Here is a 21422-nt window from a genome sequence, read left to right on the forward strand (position 1 = left end):
ATAATTCCTCCACTACCCGACTTATAAGCTGCTTCACAATGCATTTTATCACAACCCTCCTTACACTGGCATCTGCCGCCACTCTTGGCTATATAAAGCGCCGTCACACCCTTCTTCAAGTAGAGTAGAATCAAATCAGAACAATTCCTCCACTACCTGACTTATAAGCTGCTTTACAATGCATTTTATCACAACCCTCCTTACACTGGCATCTGCCGCCACTCTTGTCTACAGCGCAGAGACAGGCACCACCTGGAACGTCCAGCGCCTGAAGCAGAACTGCGGAAAAGGCGGCTGCAACCAATCATTCTACATCAACGGCGATCTTAGAAACTCTGGAGACCCCTTTGCTCCTATCTTTACCCGCCAGTTTGACTCCCGCTGCACTCTGGGGATGGGCACCGGATGGACGGCGTGCCAGAGCCAGATCCCGTACACGCCCGAGGACAAGGGTGGCCTCGCGAGGATGGAATGGAATCAGGACAAGAAGGAGGTCGTGGTTTCGTTTACGTGGCTGATAGAGTATGGGGCGAAGAATGTGAATAAGACGGGTCGCATGGTGGTCGAGCCGACTGGGCGGTGGGATGTCGCCAAGTGCCTCCAGATGCCTGTCAGCTCCAAGGAGGAGGTGTAAATGAATCGCTTGAGGGATAAAGCTTTTGCCGATACTAGATATTGAAAGCTCAATTTACGTTGAATTCACTTGGACTAAGATACCTCTGTGATGTTGCTGGACTATGCTGTGCTGAAATGAGTCGAAGAAATGATGCCCGATAATTTTGGAGCGTGGTCAATATTCTGTGTTTCTTTTCTGCTTTTTTGGCGATTCTGCTGCTAAATATCAGAGCCTGGAGCGCTAAGTGACGAGATAGGCGTGCAACTTGGATTCAAATTGTAGAATAGCTAATCGTATTGAACAACACTAATACTGATTCTGTAAACTCTATCTATTTCTTCGCCGGAGCTCTGACAATCTTGATGATGATTCCCTCCGGCTTCGCGCCACTGTTCTTGTACTCGGGCGTGTTGTACAGCGGGTTGCTCAAGTTCGCCGTCACGCCCATCATACCACCATTCGTGCCGCAGCCGTAGAGACTATTCTTGGCCTCCTCCGGCGTCGCGGACGCACCGCCGTCGATCGCCCGCGCGAGATCCTCGTACAGGATGGACGAGTTGGTGCGCGGGCTGATGTGCTTGGCGAGCGCCAGCACGGTGCCCGCGTCCGTCACGGGGAGCGACCACTCGGCGCAGTCGCCGATGGCCTTGAGCATGTTCCAGAACTTGGCCGCGCCCTGGTTGTTGTCGGAGATGTAGCGGAGGACGTCGGCGACGTACTTGACGTCCTCGAGGTCGACGTGCTGGGACTCGCCGCCGTTCTGGCCGAAGCAAACCTTTTGAGCCGTCTCGCCGCATTGACCACGGGGGAAAGCAACAGATGCGTACGAGACGCCGAAGAGGGCGGAGATGAGAAGGGTTTGAGATAACATTGTGTAATGATTCTTTACAGAGAGCCCAGCAAGGAGGTGTAATGGAGTTCAGTATGGGGATAAAGGGAATGGTATTTGCTTGTGAGATGCAAACAAGGTTTTCTAAATGGGTTTAACCCGTCGCTACCTTTTAAATATATACGACTATTCTTTGATGCTCAAGCTCGGAAAGCCATTGCAAATCTATGACTTTATACATACTACGCATTTAACAAGGCTACGTCTTAACATCGCGGCATATCATCACAATTTTCATGCAGACGTTCGTGTTCTAATGCCGAGATAATATTTCATATATCGACGAAGGTCTAGACCGTGAAATAAGACCGAAGGATTTAATATATTATATTCACTTTATCACAATTTATGTTAATATATAGCGTCGTAAACTACCGCCTATTAGGCCTTATTTCCAGATTAAGTGATACCACCTACTCGCTACTTAGCTATTACATAATATAGTATGCTTTTATATTCAGTCTTATCGCGCTCTTCGTAATTCTTTATAGAGTCTTTTTAAATTATTATTATAGCATATTTTAGACAGAGTATGCATTTTAATCACGCATATAATGCGGCAGTGGCGAAATATTCCACATATAGTTATAAGCTATATACGTTATCTAGTAAAGACATATAGTTTAACAGTAAAGGTATTTGTAGTAATAATAAACACGGTTATAGAAATTTTAATGTGTAATTTCAGTGTAAATAACTAATCTGAGCTGACATAACTATGCATACTGAGGTGGCCGACACTCTCTAAACTGCGGTTGACTGTATTCACTATGTGTTAGTAATCGTACAAATCCCAAGAACAAGTTACTCACCAGCCTTCCTCGCAGTCCTCTGGAAGGGAACCGCATTTTCCATATTTATTGCAGCAGCTTCCCGAGAATACACCGCAGGTATAGCCTTGGAGTCCACCGCAAGTGCCATCCGGTGTTGTGCCCGTCAGCCAGGGAAGCGCAGAGTCTCCGGTGCTTCGCTTGGCAGGCTTTTGCAAATCTTCACACTTCCCGGATTGACAGACACCCTTCCCGCAGAAAGCAGTGCCATTGCCACACTTGCCGTCTAAGTTGCAGCAGGATCCTTGGATACCGGCGCACATACGGTAGCCATGTGCCTCGCCGCAGGTTCCATCAGTGCTGAAGGACTGGTCCCCCGAACACCAACCCTCGTAGCAAGTTCCGTCAGCGCAATCGTCTCTAGTTCATTGGTGAAAGTTGACAGTTAGTCTTGGTTCAACCTGGAGCAAAAGAGGGGTTGGTACTTGGTATCGCCGCATGTCCATGTCAGAGAGTTGCAGCACGGTTTGGCAGTTCCTTTGCATGTTGCGTTCTTGTGCTTAGGGCCGCAAAGCCCGTCATACGCACGAAGCGGTTCAATGTCTAGGAAATATGTGAGCGTGAACATCAACAAGCGGGGACTCAAGTCGCTGCTCAAGACTTACATCCTTCAATGCAGTACCACCCCATCGGCTCCATGTTGCTGCAGTCCTTCTTCACACTTGGGTTGAGGGCAAAGAATTCCTCGACGGTGATGCTGTACTCGTTTGCCATGGCGGTGCACGTATAGTAGTTGACGTCTTTGCCAGCACCGACTTCTTTGATACACATGACGTCCCCGGGCTTGGGATGTTCATCGTCGTCGCCATCATCATCATCACTGGCCTTGTTGTTTTCGGGGCTTGAGAAAGTCGAAATTGGCTCGCCAGTGTCTTTGTTCCATTTGTAAGGCCGGCATTCATTCTTCGCAAAAGAAAGCGTGCCTAGCGAGAGAAGCACAAGATGCTGACAATGGAATCGAAGCAGAGTTGACAGCAGAACCATTGTGAAGGAGGCAATTAGACTAACAGTCAAATAAAGATTCTAGGTGATCCAGAAATGAAGAAAGCAATGTTGATGGGGAGTTTGGTTGATAAATTTTACCTAGAAAGGCGTCGGGGGTTCATTGCCTCACGGGGATTGTGTCTTCGGCGATGGCGCAGCCAAGGGTCATTGCATTTCTGCGTGCGACACTGTCACGTTCACGGAGGATTTGCGCCGATGGATGGCCGAAAGTAAGCGGACAGAATTGAACTTGCATATATTTCTTGCAGTATTATAATACGACAAATTGATATTGCATTTGTGGCTGTGCTGTGCTGTGCATATGCATGTCGAAATATATTACTGTCGGCCTTTGACTTCCAATTGCAGCACCATGCAGCGGCCAGACAGACACTGTCGCTTAAGGTGGAGAATGCAATATGCTTAAAGTGATGCGAACGCTAATTTCGTGAGTTTATTATTTCACCATACAAAAGTACGATATCGACAAGGCTGCGTTAATTGGTGGCGCAAGCAGCTGACGCCACCAATAGATCGCACAGCGCTGCATACATCCTATTACAGATTGATAACGGTGCGGAGACCATGTAATATGCAGATATTGCAATATCTAGAGCCTGAATGTTCAACGTTTTGGTTACACTTCGCCATCACTTGACCAAATCTAGGACATACAAGTCGCGCAACATCCATTATGACTCTTTCGTAGGATTTCTTAACAGATTTTGTAACCTGATGGGAGCGCGTGCGGTTGAACGCCACAATTTACTTGATACTATTGGTAGCCTGCACGTTGCATCTGCTTTCAAGACTGATATGGAATCCATTGAATAAGAATAAAATGCAACGTAACCTTGACCTTGGAAATAAGGGCTTCAAAATCTATACAATTCTCTATTGTTCAAATCGTATTGCTTAAATTGTATTTTCAAATCGTCAAGAAAGTACATCCAGTCCATTCTTCTCACAGCTGGTAACACTCTGATGCCCAGCGCTAAGGCAACATGGCCGCCAAATTCCCGACCTTTGCCTTTTTGTTCTTTGCTTTTATCCATCTCTTCAATTTCAATGTCCAACCAGTTTCTGGGCAATATCTTTAGGAATATGTTCTTGCCAATAGCCCCAATGGTGGGCTGTATCGTCAATGGCAACCCACAAAGAGCGATGCCTACCAGCGCGTCCTGGACATTCATCCGAACGCCGTGTTTCTCATATACAATTGCCACTACATGACGGCCATCTGCGATAATGTCAAGAATTTCTTCGCTACCGACCGTGGAAAGCAGCTGCCCGCGAGCTTTGATGGCACCATGTTCGTGATGGACTTTAGCACCGACAAATCAAACACAAAACGAGGGCCCGCCAGGCGCGACAACAGTTGCCCGGCTAAAGATGTTCCATCCAGGGGTGTTGTAAAGTGGAAGAGTACTCACAAGTGCCCTGAAGGCGATCAGAAGGACGTGTGGCGCAACGACAAGGTCTGGCACACCACAGCCATTTCTCACGACCAGCAGGACCTGGACAAGAACATACTCGAGCACGAGAGAAATCCAGATCAATCCATCAAAAATAGGTCTTGGATATTTTATACCTGCGATGAATTCCCCGCTGCCTCATGGATTGAAGGTGGAAGCCAGCCATCCTTTGCGAACGGCAGTGGTGGTTTTGCAGAAACGAGGTGTGCGGCAATGCGCTGCAATGACGCACCGAGGATCAATAACAGGGCTGTCGCTGCAGAGCAAGACTGGCAAAAAAATGCCCATAATAGACTTGGCTCGCTTTTGCGAGGGTCTATCACAAGGCAGAACCTATGGCCCCCTGGAACAACTATCCAAGGCAGAAAGGATCAAGTCGCACTGTTCTACTTTCGGGTTATGAATGAGCCCAATGGGATTGCCGCTCAAGCTATCCGGTACACAGACGCAGAACACACGATCGTGGACCCGGATACACCCAAGAATATTCTGATTGCAAAGCGCCGCGAGCAAGCTCACGACCTTCACAACTGGGCAAAGAGTGTCACCGTTCCGGAGCTCCTGGCCCTCAACCACGCAAACGAGGATCGTCATGTTATACATGCCGACTCTCCTTCCCCTGCCCAAGATCCTGCTGCATGGGCTTTTGAGCTGGAAACTGGTCATGGAATTGCATCCAACCTCACGGAAGCTGCTGCCTCGCGCTCGCCTGTCAGACGCGCCTTCAATAGACGGGAGAGAAGGAAGCAGATCAGACAATCCCCGCTGGCGACCAACGCCACGGCTTCCGACATAGCCGAGGCGCGCGAGATTGTCGAAAAGGCACTCGACGAATCGGCAAAGCGAAATGCACTGCGTCTTGCCAACCCGCTGCGTAACAACTACAACTTGAAGCCGGGAACAAAGGTGCGACGATCGGACAATGTCGCTCCGGCGCTTCTTGAAATTACAGACGAAATCGCTCGCGCCGCCGCTCTCCTGTCAGAGGAGGAGGCGCGAGAGAGCACCGGCAACTACAGCAAGATCGCGGCTGCGCCAGCATCGGCGGCCAAGAGTGGCACCTACTGGATGGAACATATCCAACGGAAGGGAACCGTGCCATGGGGTGACGACCCAAGCTACAAAGTCTTTCGTAATGTGGCCGACTATGGTGCTGTCGGTGATGGAGTCACTGTAAGTTTGATCATGACATCCGAGCCGAAGAAGCATAGCCTCTAATCTTGTATTTCATCAGGATGACACGAAGGCCATCAATAAAGCGCTCCGAGATGGCAAACGGTGCGCGGAGAAATGCAATGGTTCAACGCTCAAAAATGCCATTGTGTACTTCCCGCCAGGCACGTACCGCATATCAACCTCGATTGACTTGCCCTTTGGTACTCAAGTTATTGGCGATGTAAGTACCAAATTGGAAGCAGATCATCGCATTTGAGTGAAGCTAACTCGCACAGGCCAACAACTGGCCTACTCTCGTTGCCTCGAATCGCTTCATCGGTCTTGGTGTTCTCTCCACGGACAAATACACGGGCGCTGGAGGCGGTGCCGATGGTTTAGACGATGAGTGGTATATCAACACGGCCAACTTCTATCGACAGATTCGCAATCTGCGTATTGACATCACCGCGACCCGTCCAAGCCAGAACGTTGCGTGCATCCACTACCAGGTTGCTCAAGCCACTAGCATTCAGAACGTCGAGCTGATTGCCAAATCTGGTACCGGCCAACATGGCATTTTTGCAGAAAACGGCAGCGGCGGCGTCATCTCTGACATTACTTTTACCGGCGGCGGCTATGGAATCTATGGAGGTAACCAGCAGTTTACTGCGCAAAGACTGACCTTCAATGGATGCGATGTTGGCGTGCAAGTCATTTGGGACTGGGGCTGGGTGTGGAAGTCCATCACCATGAAGAATGTCAAGACTGGCTTCCGTCTGCTGCCCAAAGACAAAATTCCCAAGAAGCGAAGCGGAAGCCCAGGAGGAGCAGGCGGCTCCGCTGGCCACATCGGATCCGTGTCCGTGATTGACTCGAGCTTCGAAGGCGTCGACACGGCCATCATGATTGAAACACCCAATTCGAAACCCGGAACCGGCAGCACGGGCGTGATTGTCGAAAACGTCGCCTTCCAAGGCGTCGGAAAAGCCGTCGCCGACACGAGCGGTGCCACGCTGCTGGCGGCGAGCGCCCGGGTCGATCACTGGGCGCTCGGTCCGACCTACAAGGCGGACGGCACGCGGGCCTTCTCCATGGGCCAAAAGATTTCTGGCTTCTCTCGTGAAAAGTCTCTGACAGGCACATCGGGGTCTTTCTTTGAGCGCGCCAAGCCGCAGTATCAAGACCGCTCGCTGGCGGACTTTGTGCACGTCAAAGACTTTGGCGCAAAAGGCGACGGTGTCACGGATGACACGGCCGCGTTTCAAAGTGCGCTGATTGGTGCTGGCGCCAGCAAGATTCTGTTTGTTGATGCAGGATCGTACATCCTGACCAACACCGTGACAGTGCCTGTGGGAGCCAAAATTGTCGGCGAGACTTGGTCGCAACTGGTGGCGACGGGGTCCTATTTCGGCGACGCCAAGTAGGTCGATGCGCGCTTGACGTTTCGGTGCGAGTACTAATATGCTGCTGTATAGAAACCCAAAGGTCATGTTCCAAGTTGGTAGAGAGGGTCAGGAAGGCACAGTCGAGATGCAGGACCTCATATTCACAAGCAAAGGGCCAACTCCTGGACTGATCCTGGTTGAGTGGAATATACTGGCTGATCGTCCTGGATCTGCAGCACTCTGGGGTATGCTTTCGTAGGAGGATCCGCAATCAAAACATGTACTGACAATATCCTATAGATTGCCATGTCAGAATCGGAGGAGCGACTGGCACAAAGCTCACACCAGCTGAATGCCCTCCAGCCAGGACTGGCGTGAACAAGGGATGCGAGGGCGCCAGCCTTATGATGCATATTACCTCGAAAGCCTCTGGATATTTTGAGAACATGTGGCTGTGGGTTGCAGACCATATGATTGAGTAAGTTGCGGCAACCCTCTCACGGTCGGCTAGACTAATCACCTCTTAGCGACCCTGACCTCGAGCACGGCAAAAACGAAATGGAAAGCATTTTCAAGCAATTTATATTCCAATGCATCATGTCGTAGGCGGATATACTGAATCATTCATCCCACTAATCCGTCGTAGGAGCAAACCTCGATTTATGTTGCGAGAGGTCTGCTGATTGAGAGCGTGGCGCGAACCTGGCTCTATGGTACAGCTTCTGAGCACGCCGTCTTTTACCAGTACAACTTTCACAAAGCAAAGAAGGTATTTGCTGGCATGATCCAGACCGAGTCGCCGTATTATCAGCCCACGCCAAAACCACCAGCACCTTTTGACGCCGTAGTCGGGGTGTTTCGTGGAGACCCGTCTTATGAATGCAAAAAAGACGACAAGTTCAATGGGTGCGATGAGTCGTGGGGTGTTATCATTGAACGCTCGGAGAACATTTTTGTTGCCGGTGCTGGAGTATACTCGTGGTTTTCCACGTATTCCCAAGATTGCAGTAAGTATTACAGGCCTTGAACCTGAGTGTGGGAATGAGAGCTGACTGTTGTTCTAGTTGACAAGCATGCGTGCCAAAATGCCTTGATTCTTTTAAAGGACAACTATTCCAATGTCAGAATGCAACACATCATCACGATTGGAGGGGCGTGTTCCATCGTGCAAGACGGCAAAGGCATTTCTGCAATGGACAATTTGAATGTCGATTCCCACCCTGCTTGGTCGCAGATCTCCGTCTTTGACGTGGGCACAAATGCGCCCGATTTTGCTGTATGGATTGATCCCTCGATATGGGACATGGAAACTCCTTCGGTCACCTGCTCGGTGCCATGCACTTTGAAGATCCCGCCGTGGCTTGGAGCCACGCGCGTTGTCGACTACCCGCTGCTGACCGTCAGCGACGGCTCTTGGACATCAACAATCACGCAACCGCCGATCACGATGACAAGCATCGAATTTGAACACATTACAATCACAGCCAATGCAAAAGACAAGCGCCAAGCTATCCGGACACTCTTCCCCGTCCCAACCACAACCCCAGCCTGGCCGCAAGCCGCCTACATTGGCCCTGATGGCAAAAAGTCCATGACCGGGCCGTCGAAGCCGTTTCCCACGCCCCCGAAAGCAATTGGCCCCAACGAACCGGCTCCAGCTGGCGGCCAATGGCCCAAAGTCCCCATCCACCTGATTGTCGGTGGCCAGGACAACCTGCCCGCTGTGGAGATTTGTTTCTACGACTCCCTGGACTGCTTCGCGCAGCCGTGGGAGTACGGCAACAAGCCGTGGCCGTATCCCGGCGGCACCGGCATTGGCGACCCCGAAGACGACGACAGTTGGGGCGACGATGGTCCCGCGGGAGACGAAATGATCGCGTGCTCGCCGACCACCACATCGACGACGACAACAACCACCACGTCGGACACGCCCAGCGAAACCCCGCCCTCAAAGCCGTCTCCGCGCGCCGGCGACCCGGCGCTGAACAAGCGCGACTGCTACAAGAACACGAGAGGCATCAACCGCGACCAGGCCGCCGACCTCATCGGCCGCTTCTGCGGCGAGATGGAGCGGCAGCTGCTGACTTCGGGCCAGGAATACGCCAACCAGTGGCCGTACTCGCCGCCGAATCAGATTGCCTTTTACGTGCGGCTGTGGTTCGGCATCTCCAAGAACACAGAGTGCCGCTGGATCGGTGGCAAGTCCCCGGCAGTGCGGTCGCTCGACGGCGTCGACGGCGTCGACGGGCAAAACGGCACGTCAATCGCGAGGCGAGACATCACGGACAGCTCGCTGTGCGCGCGGTACATGGACGCCATTGTGGATAGCTGCAACTGCGGCGGGATCAATGGTAAGGAAGGAGGGAGAATCACCAACGACTGTTTTTATGTCGGTCTCCATCCTGTCAATAAGTATTGAACTCGGCCAATTCGTATAGATGGGCTGTCATGTCAGATTCAGGAGACCGTCCTTGAGTTGAATGGAAGAAGTGCAAGAAAGTGAGCAGCAGAAGAGCTACACAGGATGGGAGAATACTAAGAGTAGAGGACTTCCAGCTTTATTTGCTGCTTGCACAATTTTTTCTTTATTCATTTTCATTATATTAGTTTGACTATTCATATGAACCAATTAGACATGTAAGCCAATAAGAAGACCGACTACAAGAAATCGCAATTGACGTTTGATCACGGAACAATGATGCCAGTCTAATACATTCGAGAATAGAGTGAGATTCATTTATTTTGATTTTTAATTTTGACATTTTGGCCAGCGATTTGCAGCCTTTCTACTGGTTATGGGCTGTGCATGTGACTTAATATATTTGTGCCACCTCAAAAAGAGGGGGACAAGGCTGCCATAATAGACTCAATCTCTCCTCTTACACTACATTCTACCTGCCTGTCAATCGGAACACAAAACAACATTATATCACCATGACAGAACAACCGTCACCATCCTCATCCGTCCAACGCGCGAGCGCCTCAGCAGAAAGCACCAGTTACCCAACCGCCGAAGAGGCGCAGGCCCCAACCAACGAACAGCTGCAGCGCATCACATGGCGTTTCCGACAGCCTCTCGAGACTGCCATCACCGTATTAGACGACGCGGCCTATCCTCTAGGTCCATCCCGACCGTACCGTCAACCCAGCGAGCACGCCAAAGGCCACTATGATCTTCACGAAATCTCACAAGAATCCATCACGGTGCCGCCAGTCTCTTCCATCAACGTGTCGTGTGAGGAATGGGACGCTTGGCATTCCATGGTGATGTTGGAGTTTGATCCCGACGAAGTAATTGAATACGACGATGAGGACTATCCGCCTCCGAGTCCGATCCTGGTGGTGATTGCGTCCTCGGAGAAGGGCTATGTGACCGTTCATGATTACATCACGCAGCTGTGGCCGTGGTTGTTTAAACATCGATACATGATTATCAAGTCCGTGGACCCAGACGAGATGCCGCAGGCGCTGGAGAAGGAGTGGGTGATTAATATAACTATCGTCGGAGGAGTGGTCCTTTCTAAAGAGAAATATTGGCCAGAGCAGCAAAAGAATAGAGCCGCGAGGATTATAAGAGCAAGGGAGGGAAAGAAGTTGCCTTGGGAGTGAATCTGCCTCCGTATTGTTACCATTGGGAACGCATCAACACGAGTTAATCACCTTTTGCTGTATCTATTTGTGATGAGTGAAGAATGCTAGATTAAAAATCTAGTAGATGCTCTAATATACAAAATTATCCTAATGTTCATTATTCTATACGGACTACCGCGTGACTATCCCCTCTCTCCTTAAACTTCATATCGGTCGCACCTTTCTCCAAAAGCGCCTTAAGCGCTTCCGCATACTCCGGATACTCATTTAAATATGCCACTATAGGCTATCCATTCAACACTGTCTTCGCATTATCTGGATCGGCCCCTGCATCTACCAGCCACCGTATAACCTGTCCCATCTCCCGATGTCTTGCGTCTGTCGTCTTGTCGCAGCACATAATGTCAAAGTCAATTTCGCCGTTCACGTCGCAGACATGGCCCAGCGCCTCCTGAATCGCTTTTTGCGAGTAATCATGCGCGCTCGCCAGGGTTTTCACCGTCTCGTAGTGCCAATTGTACGCTGCGTTCCACAGAGCTTGGTCGTAGTCCCAGTCGCCACTCCATCGCATCATCTCGCGGACCACGTCGGCGTGTCCGCATTCCGCCGCTATACCAAGCCACTGCGTCCGGCGTATTTTGTTCCTGCCGCGTTTTCGATCCTGCAAATACGCCGTGGCGTCCCACATCAGCCGGACCAGCGGCAGCATGCGCTTGTGTATCGCGCGGTACGGCGCCGCGGCCATGCCGCAGAGGTAGAGGTCCTCCATTTCCAGGTCTGCGCCGGCGCTGAGGAGAAGCACAGCCGCAGCTTCGTTGCCGACATGGATCGCGAGATGGAGCCCTTTCGTCAGCTGTTCCTTGTCGTCTACCAGAGCCGCGATGGTTTCTCTCAGTTTCTTCGTATCGCGTTGCATAATCCCGTGCCCGATCGCGGGGTGGACCTGGTCCGTGAAGATCCCGGCGTCTACGAGGTCATCTTCTGTTTCTTCGTCGCACCATTGCTCTTTGATAGTGGTGGCAGACGGAATCGACAGATCCGTCAGCGGCGAGTGATGAAAAGGTGACTGCCTTTGGATAGCATTGGCACAAAAAGGCACCCGCGTACCCAACACCCGCACTCGGAAAACGGCAATACCGCCTTTACCTAGACGTTGTAGCAACCGGGTGGACATTTGACGTTGCTTGAGTTGGCAATGGAAAAGTTTGGATTGTTGGGTGATTTCTTTCTGCCTGAAATGAACAGTCCGTTGCCAAGGCTGTGTTTTGACAGGGAACATAATCCGCCCGTACAAAGGACGAATTGCAATTTAGCAAGACATGAAAGAAGAACAAGTCAAAATTTATATTCCAACTTTTTGTGATTTATAAGATTATTAAAATTATTAAAATTATTTTGTCTTTCGCTTCGCTCTACGCGCCAATTGAGAATAGAGTGTGTCGATATATTACCTTTTCAATCCCTTCTTTGTATTCCCTTTTTTTTTTTCTTTCTTTCTTTCTTTTTTCCTCGCTTCGCTCGACGTCGACCGTAAACCATCTCCTCGCTTTCGCTCGAAGCGCGATTCTACAACGGGCGCCTCATAGTACCATCATTCCCAACTGAGCAGATTTAGATTTTGGCGTCAACGGTGGCTTTCACAACTCACGTCAAAAGAAATAAACACCAAGACATGATTTCGAATGGAGGCCTCGCTTATACTACAAAGACTTGGAGGCCGCCGGGGAAACATTCTTTGTTTTGCGCAAGGTAGCTTTATTCACGTATTGTTGGCTTTGAGCGCGCGGTGGCTTTTCACCGAAGCAAGTTACTCAAGACAAACACATCCCTCAAGTATATATATACATCAGTTCAGCTCGGGAAGAATCATGAACATGCAGCACACAACCATGAATCGTCTCTCCCTCGTCTGCGACCTTCCCGCCTTCCCCAACCACGATCCGTGCAACAACAACCCACCTCCCTCCTACGCCGAAAGCCAGCGCACCAGCAACGGCGGCGTCGTCACCCTCACTTTCCGCCCCGACATGCACACGCCGCAGTACGAAGCCACCTCCGGCCCTTCATCCTCCTCCGTCCACCAGTTCACCTCCTCCGCCGTCCCGTGGCACGCCGAGCTCACCATCCACACCGCCCACCTCGCCGCCCTCTTCGCCCACGGCCTGCACTGGTCCTGCGCCAACATGACCTCGACGCGCTTCCTCGTCCGCAACGGCCGCGCGACCTTCAAGAGCGACATGGTCCGGGACGCGGGGTACCAGCACTGCATCGTGTTTCCGCTGGCCGACGACGCCGCGCCCGCGCAGTGGAACGGCACGCTGTCTGTGTACGCCAACGACGTGGCCGCGCTGCGTGCCTTTCGGCCGGAGACGCTGTCGAAGGACCATGTTCGCTTTGCCGCCGTGCGAGATGCGGCGGAGCGGCAGGTGTATCGTTTTGACCGCTCTGGGGTTCTGGGCAACTTTAGCACGTTGACAGGCACACAGCCGTTGGCGGGCTGGTGGCCGTGGCCCAAGGCGGGTAAGTAGGATCACAGACAAGCTTTGTAAGCATATTGTGTGTTTTATGTAAAGACAAGTGTCAAGAGAGAGTTGTAGGATGTTGGAGAGCAAGACGGCGTGGTCGGAGCCATCAATTCAGAGCAGTCAGCCCCGATCTCAAGGAAATTCGCAAATGATGGCAGACTCCCTGTCTTTGACTGGGAATTATGCTATTATATAATATAATACACACATGAGAGCACTTGGAGGTATTAAATGAGAGACTATTCAACACTGCGTCATCGACACATGCTTCAGCTGTAGATGCCTCGTCACACCTCAACTTGCAAATGAAGAGTCCGTCTCGAGTCAATTAATATCAAAGAAATTTTCAAAGAATTACAATGGAGGTTCATCTACAATTCATTGCAGTGCAGTCAAGTGAATCTGTTCTCATCGAGTGCGTTGTTGTTCTTGAGTGAGCGCGATGAAGAAGGTGCTGTCAAGAATGCCATCAGTGAATGGGATGCTTTGAAGGAGCGCAATACCTCTGGTGCGCACATGGGGCACACGGCAGATGTGACCGACCGCCACCATGGGAAGCCCAATCACTGACCGGAACTGGAGAGACTCGGTCAGGCTGGGCGAAGAGTAGTTGAGAGCCTCGCGCTCTTGAAGCTTGATGATGTAGCCGACTACGTCCACCATGTGTTCAAAGTTATCGTTAAACTTATCCCAGGCCATTTCACCATCATTGTATTGAACATTTATCGCCTCCGAATACTCATACGTTAACCCTGCCGTTGTATCACTAGAGCCAGGGCGCACGGGATACTTCACACGCATCTCGAACCAGGTATATGATTGGCGGTAGGATCCATGCTCCCAGTGAACGTCGCTCCATCCTTGGTCATGAGATTCGGTCTTGAAAATGATCGTTTGAATTGGCATGACGACGTCGTCTCCAATTTCGACTTGCAGGAGTGGGATGAGAGGACTATTACTGTGGATACATAGTACAGGATGCCATTCTTTTTCATCAAAGACATGACCGCGACTTTGATCGTAGTCAATATCCGAGATGGATAGGTAAAACCCGTTTCGTATATGTGTCAACGCTTCGTCGAAATTTCCACGCAAGCTGGAATAGCAAATAAGTACAATGCAGACCATTACCATGGCTTCGATCGTGAAATCGAGCAGTTGGAGGACAAGTCGCCGCATAGCCCGCGTCAACCAGTAACCCTCGTCATGTCCCGTCTGCTTCCATCCTTGACTCACCCGCAAAGCAGAACCAAGACGCGCATGGCGCTCAAGATCCTCACGGCCGACGACAGCAGGTTAGTGCACATCGGCGCATCAATACCAGTGAGCGCCGTTGCTTCATCAACATCCATTACATCAAGCTAGGCCGTTGTTCGTTGACTTTACTACTTAAATACACATTCATTCCTACCCGCCGCTGTTTTCCGTTTTAACATCAGCCGGCTCTCGTACCACAACGTCGGTTTATTAGCCTTCAAACCGTTCCATAAAGCCTTGCGCAGCGATCTCATCCTCCACGCGCCCCGCCCACCAGTTACAAAGCGGAAATACATCCATTATCTATTGGTGTACTGATAAGGCTTCATGTGCTGATACAACATTTATGACGCTACGAAAATGATTTGCGCAGTGTACGGGTTTGTTTGCCAACGACACTACCATCCGTGATACCCAATCGATGGAGACACGGGCCGCAAACACCGGCTCGAAAGCAGACAGGGCTGTGCTAAATTGGAGCATGATGTATTTCGATACATACTCAATGTTAACGGCGATGGCTCTACTACGCCTCGTTATCGTGGTAACGGTATAGTAGACTCTATTCCAGGTTGATCACGACTCACGTCATAGACTGTTCGAAGCATCAAGCATGCATGTACTGCGGCTCTTTGTTACAGTCCTGTTTGGGCAGGCACTTGCTGGCATAGTCCCAGACACATCGAACCTCGAAAAGCGGTGCACCGGAGTCGGCTTTTCATGCAAAAACGGCCAGCCATGTTGTGCTGGTTCAGCCTGTAGCTGGCCATCGTCCTATTGCACTTCTTTCGGTAGTGCAGGCCAACCTTGCGGCAATTCTGTCCCATGTCAGCCAGGCCTCGGCTGCAGCGTTCCAGGGTACCTCTGCACTCCTTACGGAAAGGCAGGTGCGCCTTGCGGTAATGCTGTCCCTTGTGAGCCCGGTCTTGGCTGCAGTACTCCAGGCAGTCGATGCACTCCATTTGGCACGAAAGGCCAATACTGCGGAAATGGCGTGCCATGCGTGGCAGGGCTGAGCTGTACATACCCGGGTTATGTCTGTGGGTAGGACCAACTATTTCTGATGCGGCTCTTCATGGTCGGTGTGGACAGTGGCGATAATAGCGGAACATGCACGGTTATGGTGTTGAGGTCACGGAGCATGTGGTGCACTCACTATGTAGAGAGAAAGAATTGATTAATTGAGCGACTCCTATCGTACGGCACAGTGGCCGCTAAAACCACTGAGAAGCCAGGTGCCAGCCGGTGGCTGTGGGCCAGAGGTGGCTGACGCAGCCGAATTGCCCACACGGCCTACCTCTCAGCATAGTTATGGCCTTCTCTGAAGCGACCCCGCTGCCATATTGTTCCTAGCATAGTATCGCTAGCGGAGAGCCTGCTGCCTTGCTTGTGGCCTGAGTTCGACCCTTTAAGCTTGAAGGCACGGATGGATGGATGTGCATAACGATGCAGGCTTTGGTATTGCGCTGTGACGAGTGCAGCTATAAATTGTTGATATTATTTTGACGGATTCCCTGCCGTTGACAATAGCCCAGCCAAACGCAAAGTTGCCCAAACGGCCCTGCTTTCGACGCCCTTCGATATGAATAAAATGCGTTTGCTAGCGCGACAGTACCGGACACGCTCCTTCCAGTCGACCAGTATTCATCTTCGCCTGCAAGATTAACCCCCATCCCCGTCGCTTCTGTAATAATGGTACACGACGATCATGCCCTTTATTATAGTGTAAATTCATCAATCGCCTTGGAAAGCTCCCAAACGTTTTCATATCGGCCGTCGGCGTCCCTCTCTGCCATAAACATCAGCTCCATGTTCTGCTCCTCGCCTTCTCCCATAATCATAGAGACCGTGCACCGGACGGCGATCTTGTTTCCCTCCTGCACAAGAAAGTTGACATTCAGAGCCCACTTGCGGCAGATGGTGCGGAACAGCGTTACTTTTGCGACCGCTGCCTCAAAGTCGGTGCGTCCACCACCCGCCGAGAATCGCAGGTAGTTGGGGCTCATGGTTTGTTCGCAGTACGCCCGGGAGTCTTCCGGATCCCCAAGAAAGGCACCGTCAAGCCACTGCTTGAATTCCTCGGCTGTAATGTTGGATTGAGACATTTGTTTGTATCTTGAGTTACTGATGATGTAAGAATTAATTTAGGATCAAGGCGATGCGTGCGGAGACATACTCACAATTGGTATTTATTAGTGGTTGGCGCTCAAGATAGGAGGCAGCATAAACTACACTACCCTGGAAATAAAACCAAGTATCCCTATAGTTTGTTACGGCTAGCAGTATATTTGAATACTACCTGTTGTCACTTATTTACAGTGTCCTACCTAGTGCTTCAGGTACCCGCCAACGTCTTAGCGTGGTCTTTACATAGTGCAAGGGCCTAAAGACAGCCATTTTAATCGAATTCTACTACCTAAAATTCATTCTTCATCTGAGTTGAGGAAAGCGGCCAGTGCATCTTCTGAAAGCTCAGGCTCCGGCGTAAACAGTTTTGCAGGAACTTTACCATCTTGATCCCAAGCTACACTATCATCCAGTATCGTACCGGTGACGACATCTGGAGCCCGAGTTTCAATCGATGGAAGAGAGTGGGTCAGTATCCTTAGCATCTTAGGCATATTCATCCGTGGCAGGAGGTGCTCGGCCTGTTCCTGCAGCTCTGTTTTCAGTTGAAGTGTGCTGCCGCCAGAGCCACACCGTTTAGAGTGAGTGGCCGATGTCTGCCAGGTGAGGTTGGTGGCCAGGCTCAGGTTGATGACGACTTTACTCAAATGCAGCTTGTAATTTTGGCTCCAAGGCTTCAGTGCATCGGGGCAAATAGTGCGGGTCCGTAGTTGAAGGGCTTGAAGGCGACCTAGAAGAGCTCCAATAGTAGAACAGATATGACAACTAGCTTCTGAAGAGTCGGGGGGGTCCAAAAAGTTGACTGTTAGATCCAGCAGGAGAACAGAGAGGTTGTCTACCGAGAGGAGCAACAGTGGAAGATAGTCTCCGTGGTTGCTTTGGGGACCTGACCGGGGAAAGCCATGGGCACGGATACAAATGGAACGAAGCTTAGGAGATTTGTTCGCCAGTAGACCAAGTTGAGCCAGGTAATTTTGCAATTTTTTACTATGAGCCACGGCGTCTTGCTGAGATGAGTCGCGTAGGGCACCGCTCGTATTTTGGTAACTTGACGTGCGTCCACCCGTTTGGGTAGAGAGAGCCAGGGAGCGTGGAAAACCTCCTCCCAGATGGAGGCTCGGGATTTACAGTTGTTTCTTATTGTATCTAGCCGTGCGGGAATTTCGATGCTGAATAGTCGCGCCAGGCTTTCGTCGGAGAGCGTTACTCGCCTCTGGCATTCCGGAAGCGCGAATGCGTACCACTGTTTGCAGATAGTTAGGCGGTTCAAGTCCTGGCGGAAGAACAACGAGCCGATCTGCTCGAAGATTGACCGCAAGGCTTCGGGAGGCAGTTGCAGCAGCGACATGTCGATGAGTGAAGCACCAGTATTGTCGTGTTGTGAGGTTGTGGTGCAGCGTGAGGAGCCTGCATGTTCAGACGCACGTGCCCCCCCACCTTGCTTCAGTTGCTCACGCCCCCATCAAGCTCCTGAACTTTGGCATCATATTTCGGGCAACGCTTTTCCTGATATCCTCCTAGTAATAATGGCCTACAACGTCTTTTCAGTAGACCCTCAGGCAACAGTCGATGATCAGATCGAACAGGAACCAGGACGACGAAAGAAGCTATGGAGTGCCAGAGTTCGCACAGGCTGCCTTACCTGCCGGTTGGTAAAACCGTCCCCGATTACCCCAGTGTTGTGGTTTCCCATAGTCTCCCGTGCTTTCTAACTCGCCATTCTCGCACTTGGCTGGCCGCTATAGTGTCCGACATATCAAATGCGACGAAAGAAAGCCCGTCTGCGGGAGATGCGTCGTCAGCAACAAGTCGTGCGATTACCCGCAGGTATGTCGCGGGGCACTCGCTACATCAGTCACCGCCTCAGTCAGCTTCGACTGCACTCAGCACCGCGCCGCTCCGACAGGCAGAGCTTCCACAAGCGGATATTATGGAGGCTATACGGTACTGTAAGGCTCTCCAATAATGCCCCCTTTTTTTCTTGCCGGGTGCCTGATTGCCCTCTGCTAATATTGCCCTATGGCTTAGACTACAAGGTCTTCTTTCCTAGGTACATTGGGCATCTAGTTACTCTTTCGTGCACCAACGTAGTGCGGATTGCAGACAAAATTCAAGCTATTTGCACACCTATTGTCGCATTGCAGCCGCCCCTAACCCGTAGAAAAGTACGGCGGCGGCGGGGTGGCTACATAAAACCGCGTACTGAGCGGGAAACGCACGAATAAAACCGTATGAGTAACTTCATCTTTAACAGAAAGGACCTCGGCATTTGCCTTGCAGAATAGGAAAACCCTGTCAAACTGACAGGGGAAAACCTGTTCCAAGGTCTATACTAAAACTGTACATCTCTAGTTCTAGTCGGTCATCTAGTAGATGCAGCGGATAGAACTGACTTGGTCCCCCTCGTCAATCTGCGGATTGCTTTCCGCAACGACATCCAGCATGTTTTGGCAACCGAGGCCCCTGCGCGAATGTCAGTGTTTGGCCACGGCAAATTTTTAGCACATGAGTTCTTACTGAAAGATTTCGCATTGAGCACCATCCGCGACTTGCAATGATTGGACGTTGTACCTGCTAATCTGCCATTAGATTTTGAACTGATTCTGTTCTGGCGTGGAATGGCTTACAAAGGTGGAACGAGGGTTCTGCAACGCGGACTCGTGAGAATGGATAGGCTGTTGCCTTCAAAATTAAATTGGTTGGACATTGTGCGACATCAGCCAGCCGCAGTAGTCATCCTGCTAAGATCCGAGACCCGGCACGGCAAAACGGGAATTCAATGGTCTCCTGGCAGGTGCGATGCCCGGCTCAAGTGCGGTGGCGCTTCACCGTGGCTTAATCAATAGTTGACGGCGATCTCGGGTACAGGATATTACAGCAGTGCAAAAAAACCGGTGAGACAGCAAGTTGCAAGACATTGCTGAACGAAGACACAGCTGAGCGAAGACACAGCTGAGCGAAGACACAGCTGAGCGAAGACACAGCTGAGCGAAGACACAGCTGAGCGAAGACACAGCTGAGCGAAGACACGGAAGAAGCCAATGGTACCAGAGGAACAGAGACATGTGGCGGTCATCTGGAGCTTTCCTCACGGCCTACCAGAGATGTCCAACCACAAAGAAAGAGACTGCATCGTTGATGCCGCACTGAATTCTTGACGAATTTTTTTTTGAAAGTGAAGAGGACTGAAAAGACGTGCTTTTGGCAGGCAACAGTAGTGAGCTCGTCGGGCGCATGAGCTGCGATATGCGACGGTGGTAGACTAGCTTTTCGATGGCTCGGGTACTTACCCAGACATCAATGCCTTGTAAACTGTATTGTAGAGGTAAGTTGGGCGGCACGAAGTTTGCTTTTCTGATGGCATCAAGGATGGGTTATCATTTTACAAAGATGACCAGAACTGGTAACACACTCCGCAGACTACTGGCATGGTGGTCCTTCAAGCAGTAAGTTAAGAAGCAGGAAGCATGTGCCTTGACGTCCGACCGACCTGTGGTTGGGATGCACTGGGATGTCGAGGTAGCGTAAGAGGCAATGCCTGCAAGTCTCACTGTAGGCTGCACGGCACCAATCAGAGAAATGCCGACTGAAACGATGCGACGACTGCGTCGTAAAAGCACCGGTGACTTGTCCCAGACTTACATGAAATGGGTAAGTTAGTATGCAATTTGCCTACGGGCATGGGTTCGGCCAGTCGGGTCCCTGGCGCTTCCCGCGGCTCTACCCACTTGGCTGAACTCAATTGTCAGGCATACTTAAGGGCCATGCCTCCAGGCTGCGGTTTTTACCTTGATGCGCCAGATACACAAGTACAGTCTCGCACGGCATTGAGCTCTGTTGGCCTGAATAAGTGCTTTCTTTTCGCCGCAGCGCCCTACAAACGCCCCAAAAGCCTCCCTCTCGAACCGTCTCAGCTACCACCTGACGCTACACCATGAAGACTTTTGCAGTTACACTCGTTGCTGTTGCCAGCCTGGCAGCCGGAGCCTACGCGGCGCAAGACGTGGAAGAGGCCGCAGCGGAGGGCTGCACGACCAGAAATGTGTGCAACTACGTAAAGGACCTGCAGCAAACCGTGAACGACATGTATGATGAGCTTGATGAGGCTTTTGCGCTCATCAAAGAGCTCCAAGATGGGCAAAAGGGACCCAAGAGCAGCTGTGCGTCAAAATGTCACAAAGCCAGCGTCGACTGCAAAAGGAAATGCCAGTATGATGCCAATGGAGGAAAGATGCTGAGGCTGACCACGGTAAGGAACAATCGCACGCATATATCGCGACTTCAATAGGCCGTCAACTTACTCCTCAAACAGACTTGCCATGACAAGTGCAACAGCGCCAGCAAGAATTGTGCTGCAAGCTGCTAAGGGGGTGGATCGATCCGAGTGGCTTCCTTGGCGAACAGTTGCCATGAGCAGCTGTCGAGAATCAAGCTGTGGAAATTCCTCTCTTTTTTTTTTTTTTTTTTTTTTTTTTTTTTTTTTTCGGTTCGACAGCCAAGTACTAAAGATTGCATTGCACGCGGCCTTGACGAGAGGCCAGCACTACCGCTGTCAAATACATGAGGTCATGAATACATCTGGTTACAA

The 21422-nt window shown here is 50.9% G+C and overlaps 12 protein-coding genes across 12 annotated transcripts; 6 read left to right on the forward strand and 6 right to left on the reverse strand.

Moving 5' to 3' along the window:
* Positions 1-178: 178 nt before the first annotated feature.
* LMH87_002329 (uncharacterized protein) lies at positions 179-634 on the forward strand (the record flags this gene model as incomplete). Its single annotated transcript, XM_056193764.1, has 1 exon — positions 179-634. The coding sequence occupies one exon, from the start codon at positions 179-181 to the stop codon at positions 632-634; it is 456 nt and encodes a 151-aa protein (XP_056050768.1).
* Positions 635-947: 313 nt separating this feature from the next.
* LMH87_002330 (uncharacterized protein) lies at positions 948-1487 on the reverse strand (the record flags this gene model as incomplete). The annotated part of the gene is made up of 1 exon (XM_056193765.1): positions 948-1487. One exon carries the CDS (start codon positions 1485-1487, stop codon positions 948-950), a length of 540 nt encoding a protein of 179 aa, XP_056050769.1.
* Positions 1488-2221: 734 nt separating this feature from the next.
* LMH87_002331 (uncharacterized protein) lies at positions 2222-3319 on the reverse strand (the record flags this gene model as incomplete). Its single annotated transcript, XM_056193766.1, has 4 exons — positions 2222-2264; positions 2318-2695; positions 2761-2878; positions 2941-3319. 4 exons carry the CDS (start codon positions 3317-3319, stop codon positions 2222-2224), a joined length of 918 nt encoding a protein of 305 aa, XP_056050770.1.
* A 1229-nt stretch (positions 3320-4548) lies between these two features.
* On the forward strand, positions 4549-9753 carry LMH87_002332 (uncharacterized protein; the record flags this gene model as incomplete). Its single annotated transcript, XM_056193767.1, has 8 exons — positions 4549-5967; positions 6029-6190; positions 6246-7369; positions 7425-7579; positions 7635-7812; positions 7862-7936; positions 8025-8341; positions 8399-9753. 8 exons carry the CDS (start codon positions 4549-4551, stop codon positions 9751-9753), a joined length of 4785 nt encoding a protein of 1594 aa, XP_056050771.1.
* A 515-nt stretch (positions 9754-10268) lies between these two features.
* On the forward strand, positions 10269-10943 carry LMH87_002333 (uncharacterized protein; the record flags this gene model as incomplete). Its single annotated transcript, XM_056193769.1, has 1 exon — positions 10269-10943. The coding sequence occupies one exon, from the start codon at positions 10269-10271 to the stop codon at positions 10941-10943; it is 675 nt and encodes a 224-aa protein (XP_056050772.1).
* A 268-nt stretch (positions 10944-11211) lies between these two features.
* On the reverse strand, positions 11212-12099 carry LMH87_002334 (uncharacterized protein; the record flags this gene model as incomplete). The annotated part of the gene is made up of 1 exon (XM_056193770.1): positions 11212-12099. One exon carries the CDS (start codon positions 12097-12099, stop codon positions 11212-11214), a length of 888 nt encoding a protein of 295 aa, XP_056050773.1.
* Positions 12100-12793: 694 nt separating this feature from the next.
* LMH87_002335 (uncharacterized protein) lies at positions 12794-13453 on the forward strand (the record flags this gene model as incomplete). Its single annotated transcript, XM_056193771.1, has 1 exon — positions 12794-13453. One exon carries the CDS (start codon positions 12794-12796, stop codon positions 13451-13453), a length of 660 nt encoding a protein of 219 aa, XP_056050774.1.
* Positions 13454-13858: 405 nt separating this feature from the next.
* On the reverse strand, positions 13859-15299 carry LMH87_002336 (uncharacterized protein; the record flags this gene model as incomplete). The annotated part of the gene is made up of 4 exons (XM_056193772.1): positions 13859-14546; positions 14687-14811; positions 15122-15233; positions 15295-15299. The coding sequence occupies 4 exons, from the start codon at positions 15297-15299 to the stop codon at positions 13859-13861; spliced, it is 930 nt and encodes a 309-aa protein (XP_056050775.1).
* A 1126-nt stretch (positions 15300-16425) lies between these two features.
* On the reverse strand, positions 16426-17334 carry LMH87_002337 (uncharacterized protein; the record flags this gene model as incomplete). The annotated part of the gene is made up of 3 exons (XM_056193773.1): positions 16426-16831; positions 16888-16912; positions 17256-17334. The coding sequence occupies 3 exons, from the start codon at positions 17332-17334 to the stop codon at positions 16426-16428; spliced, it is 510 nt and encodes a 169-aa protein (XP_056050776.1).
* A 1069-nt stretch (positions 17335-18403) lies between these two features.
* LMH87_002338 (uncharacterized protein) lies at positions 18404-19119 on the forward strand (the record flags this gene model as incomplete). Its single annotated transcript, XM_056193774.1, has 5 exons — positions 18404-18482; positions 18580-18661; positions 18722-18783; positions 18863-18884; positions 19089-19119. 5 exons carry the CDS (start codon positions 18404-18406, stop codon positions 19117-19119), a joined length of 276 nt encoding a protein of 91 aa, XP_056050777.1.
* A 47-nt stretch (positions 19120-19166) lies between these two features.
* On the reverse strand, positions 19167-19541 carry LMH87_002339 (uncharacterized protein; the record flags this gene model as incomplete). Its single annotated transcript, XM_056193775.1, has 4 exons — positions 19167-19172; positions 19228-19297; positions 19352-19408; positions 19462-19541. The coding sequence occupies 4 exons, from the start codon at positions 19539-19541 to the stop codon at positions 19167-19169; spliced, it is 213 nt and encodes a 70-aa protein (XP_056050778.1).
* Positions 19542-20768: 1227 nt separating this feature from the next.
* LMH87_002340 (uncharacterized protein) lies at positions 20769-21200 on the forward strand (the record flags this gene model as incomplete). Its single annotated transcript, XM_056193776.1, has 2 exons — positions 20769-21083; positions 21147-21200. 2 exons carry the CDS (start codon positions 20769-20771, stop codon positions 21198-21200), a joined length of 369 nt encoding a protein of 122 aa, XP_056050779.1.
* Positions 21201-21422: the final 222 nt, after the last annotated feature.

Source organism: Akanthomyces muscarius, chromosome 3 (assembly GCF_028009165.1).
Source record: "Akanthomyces muscarius strain Ve6 chromosome 3, whole genome shotgun sequence".
Classification (NCBI taxonomy): domain Eukaryota; kingdom Fungi; phylum Ascomycota; class Sordariomycetes; order Hypocreales; family Cordycipitaceae; genus Akanthomyces; species Akanthomyces muscarius.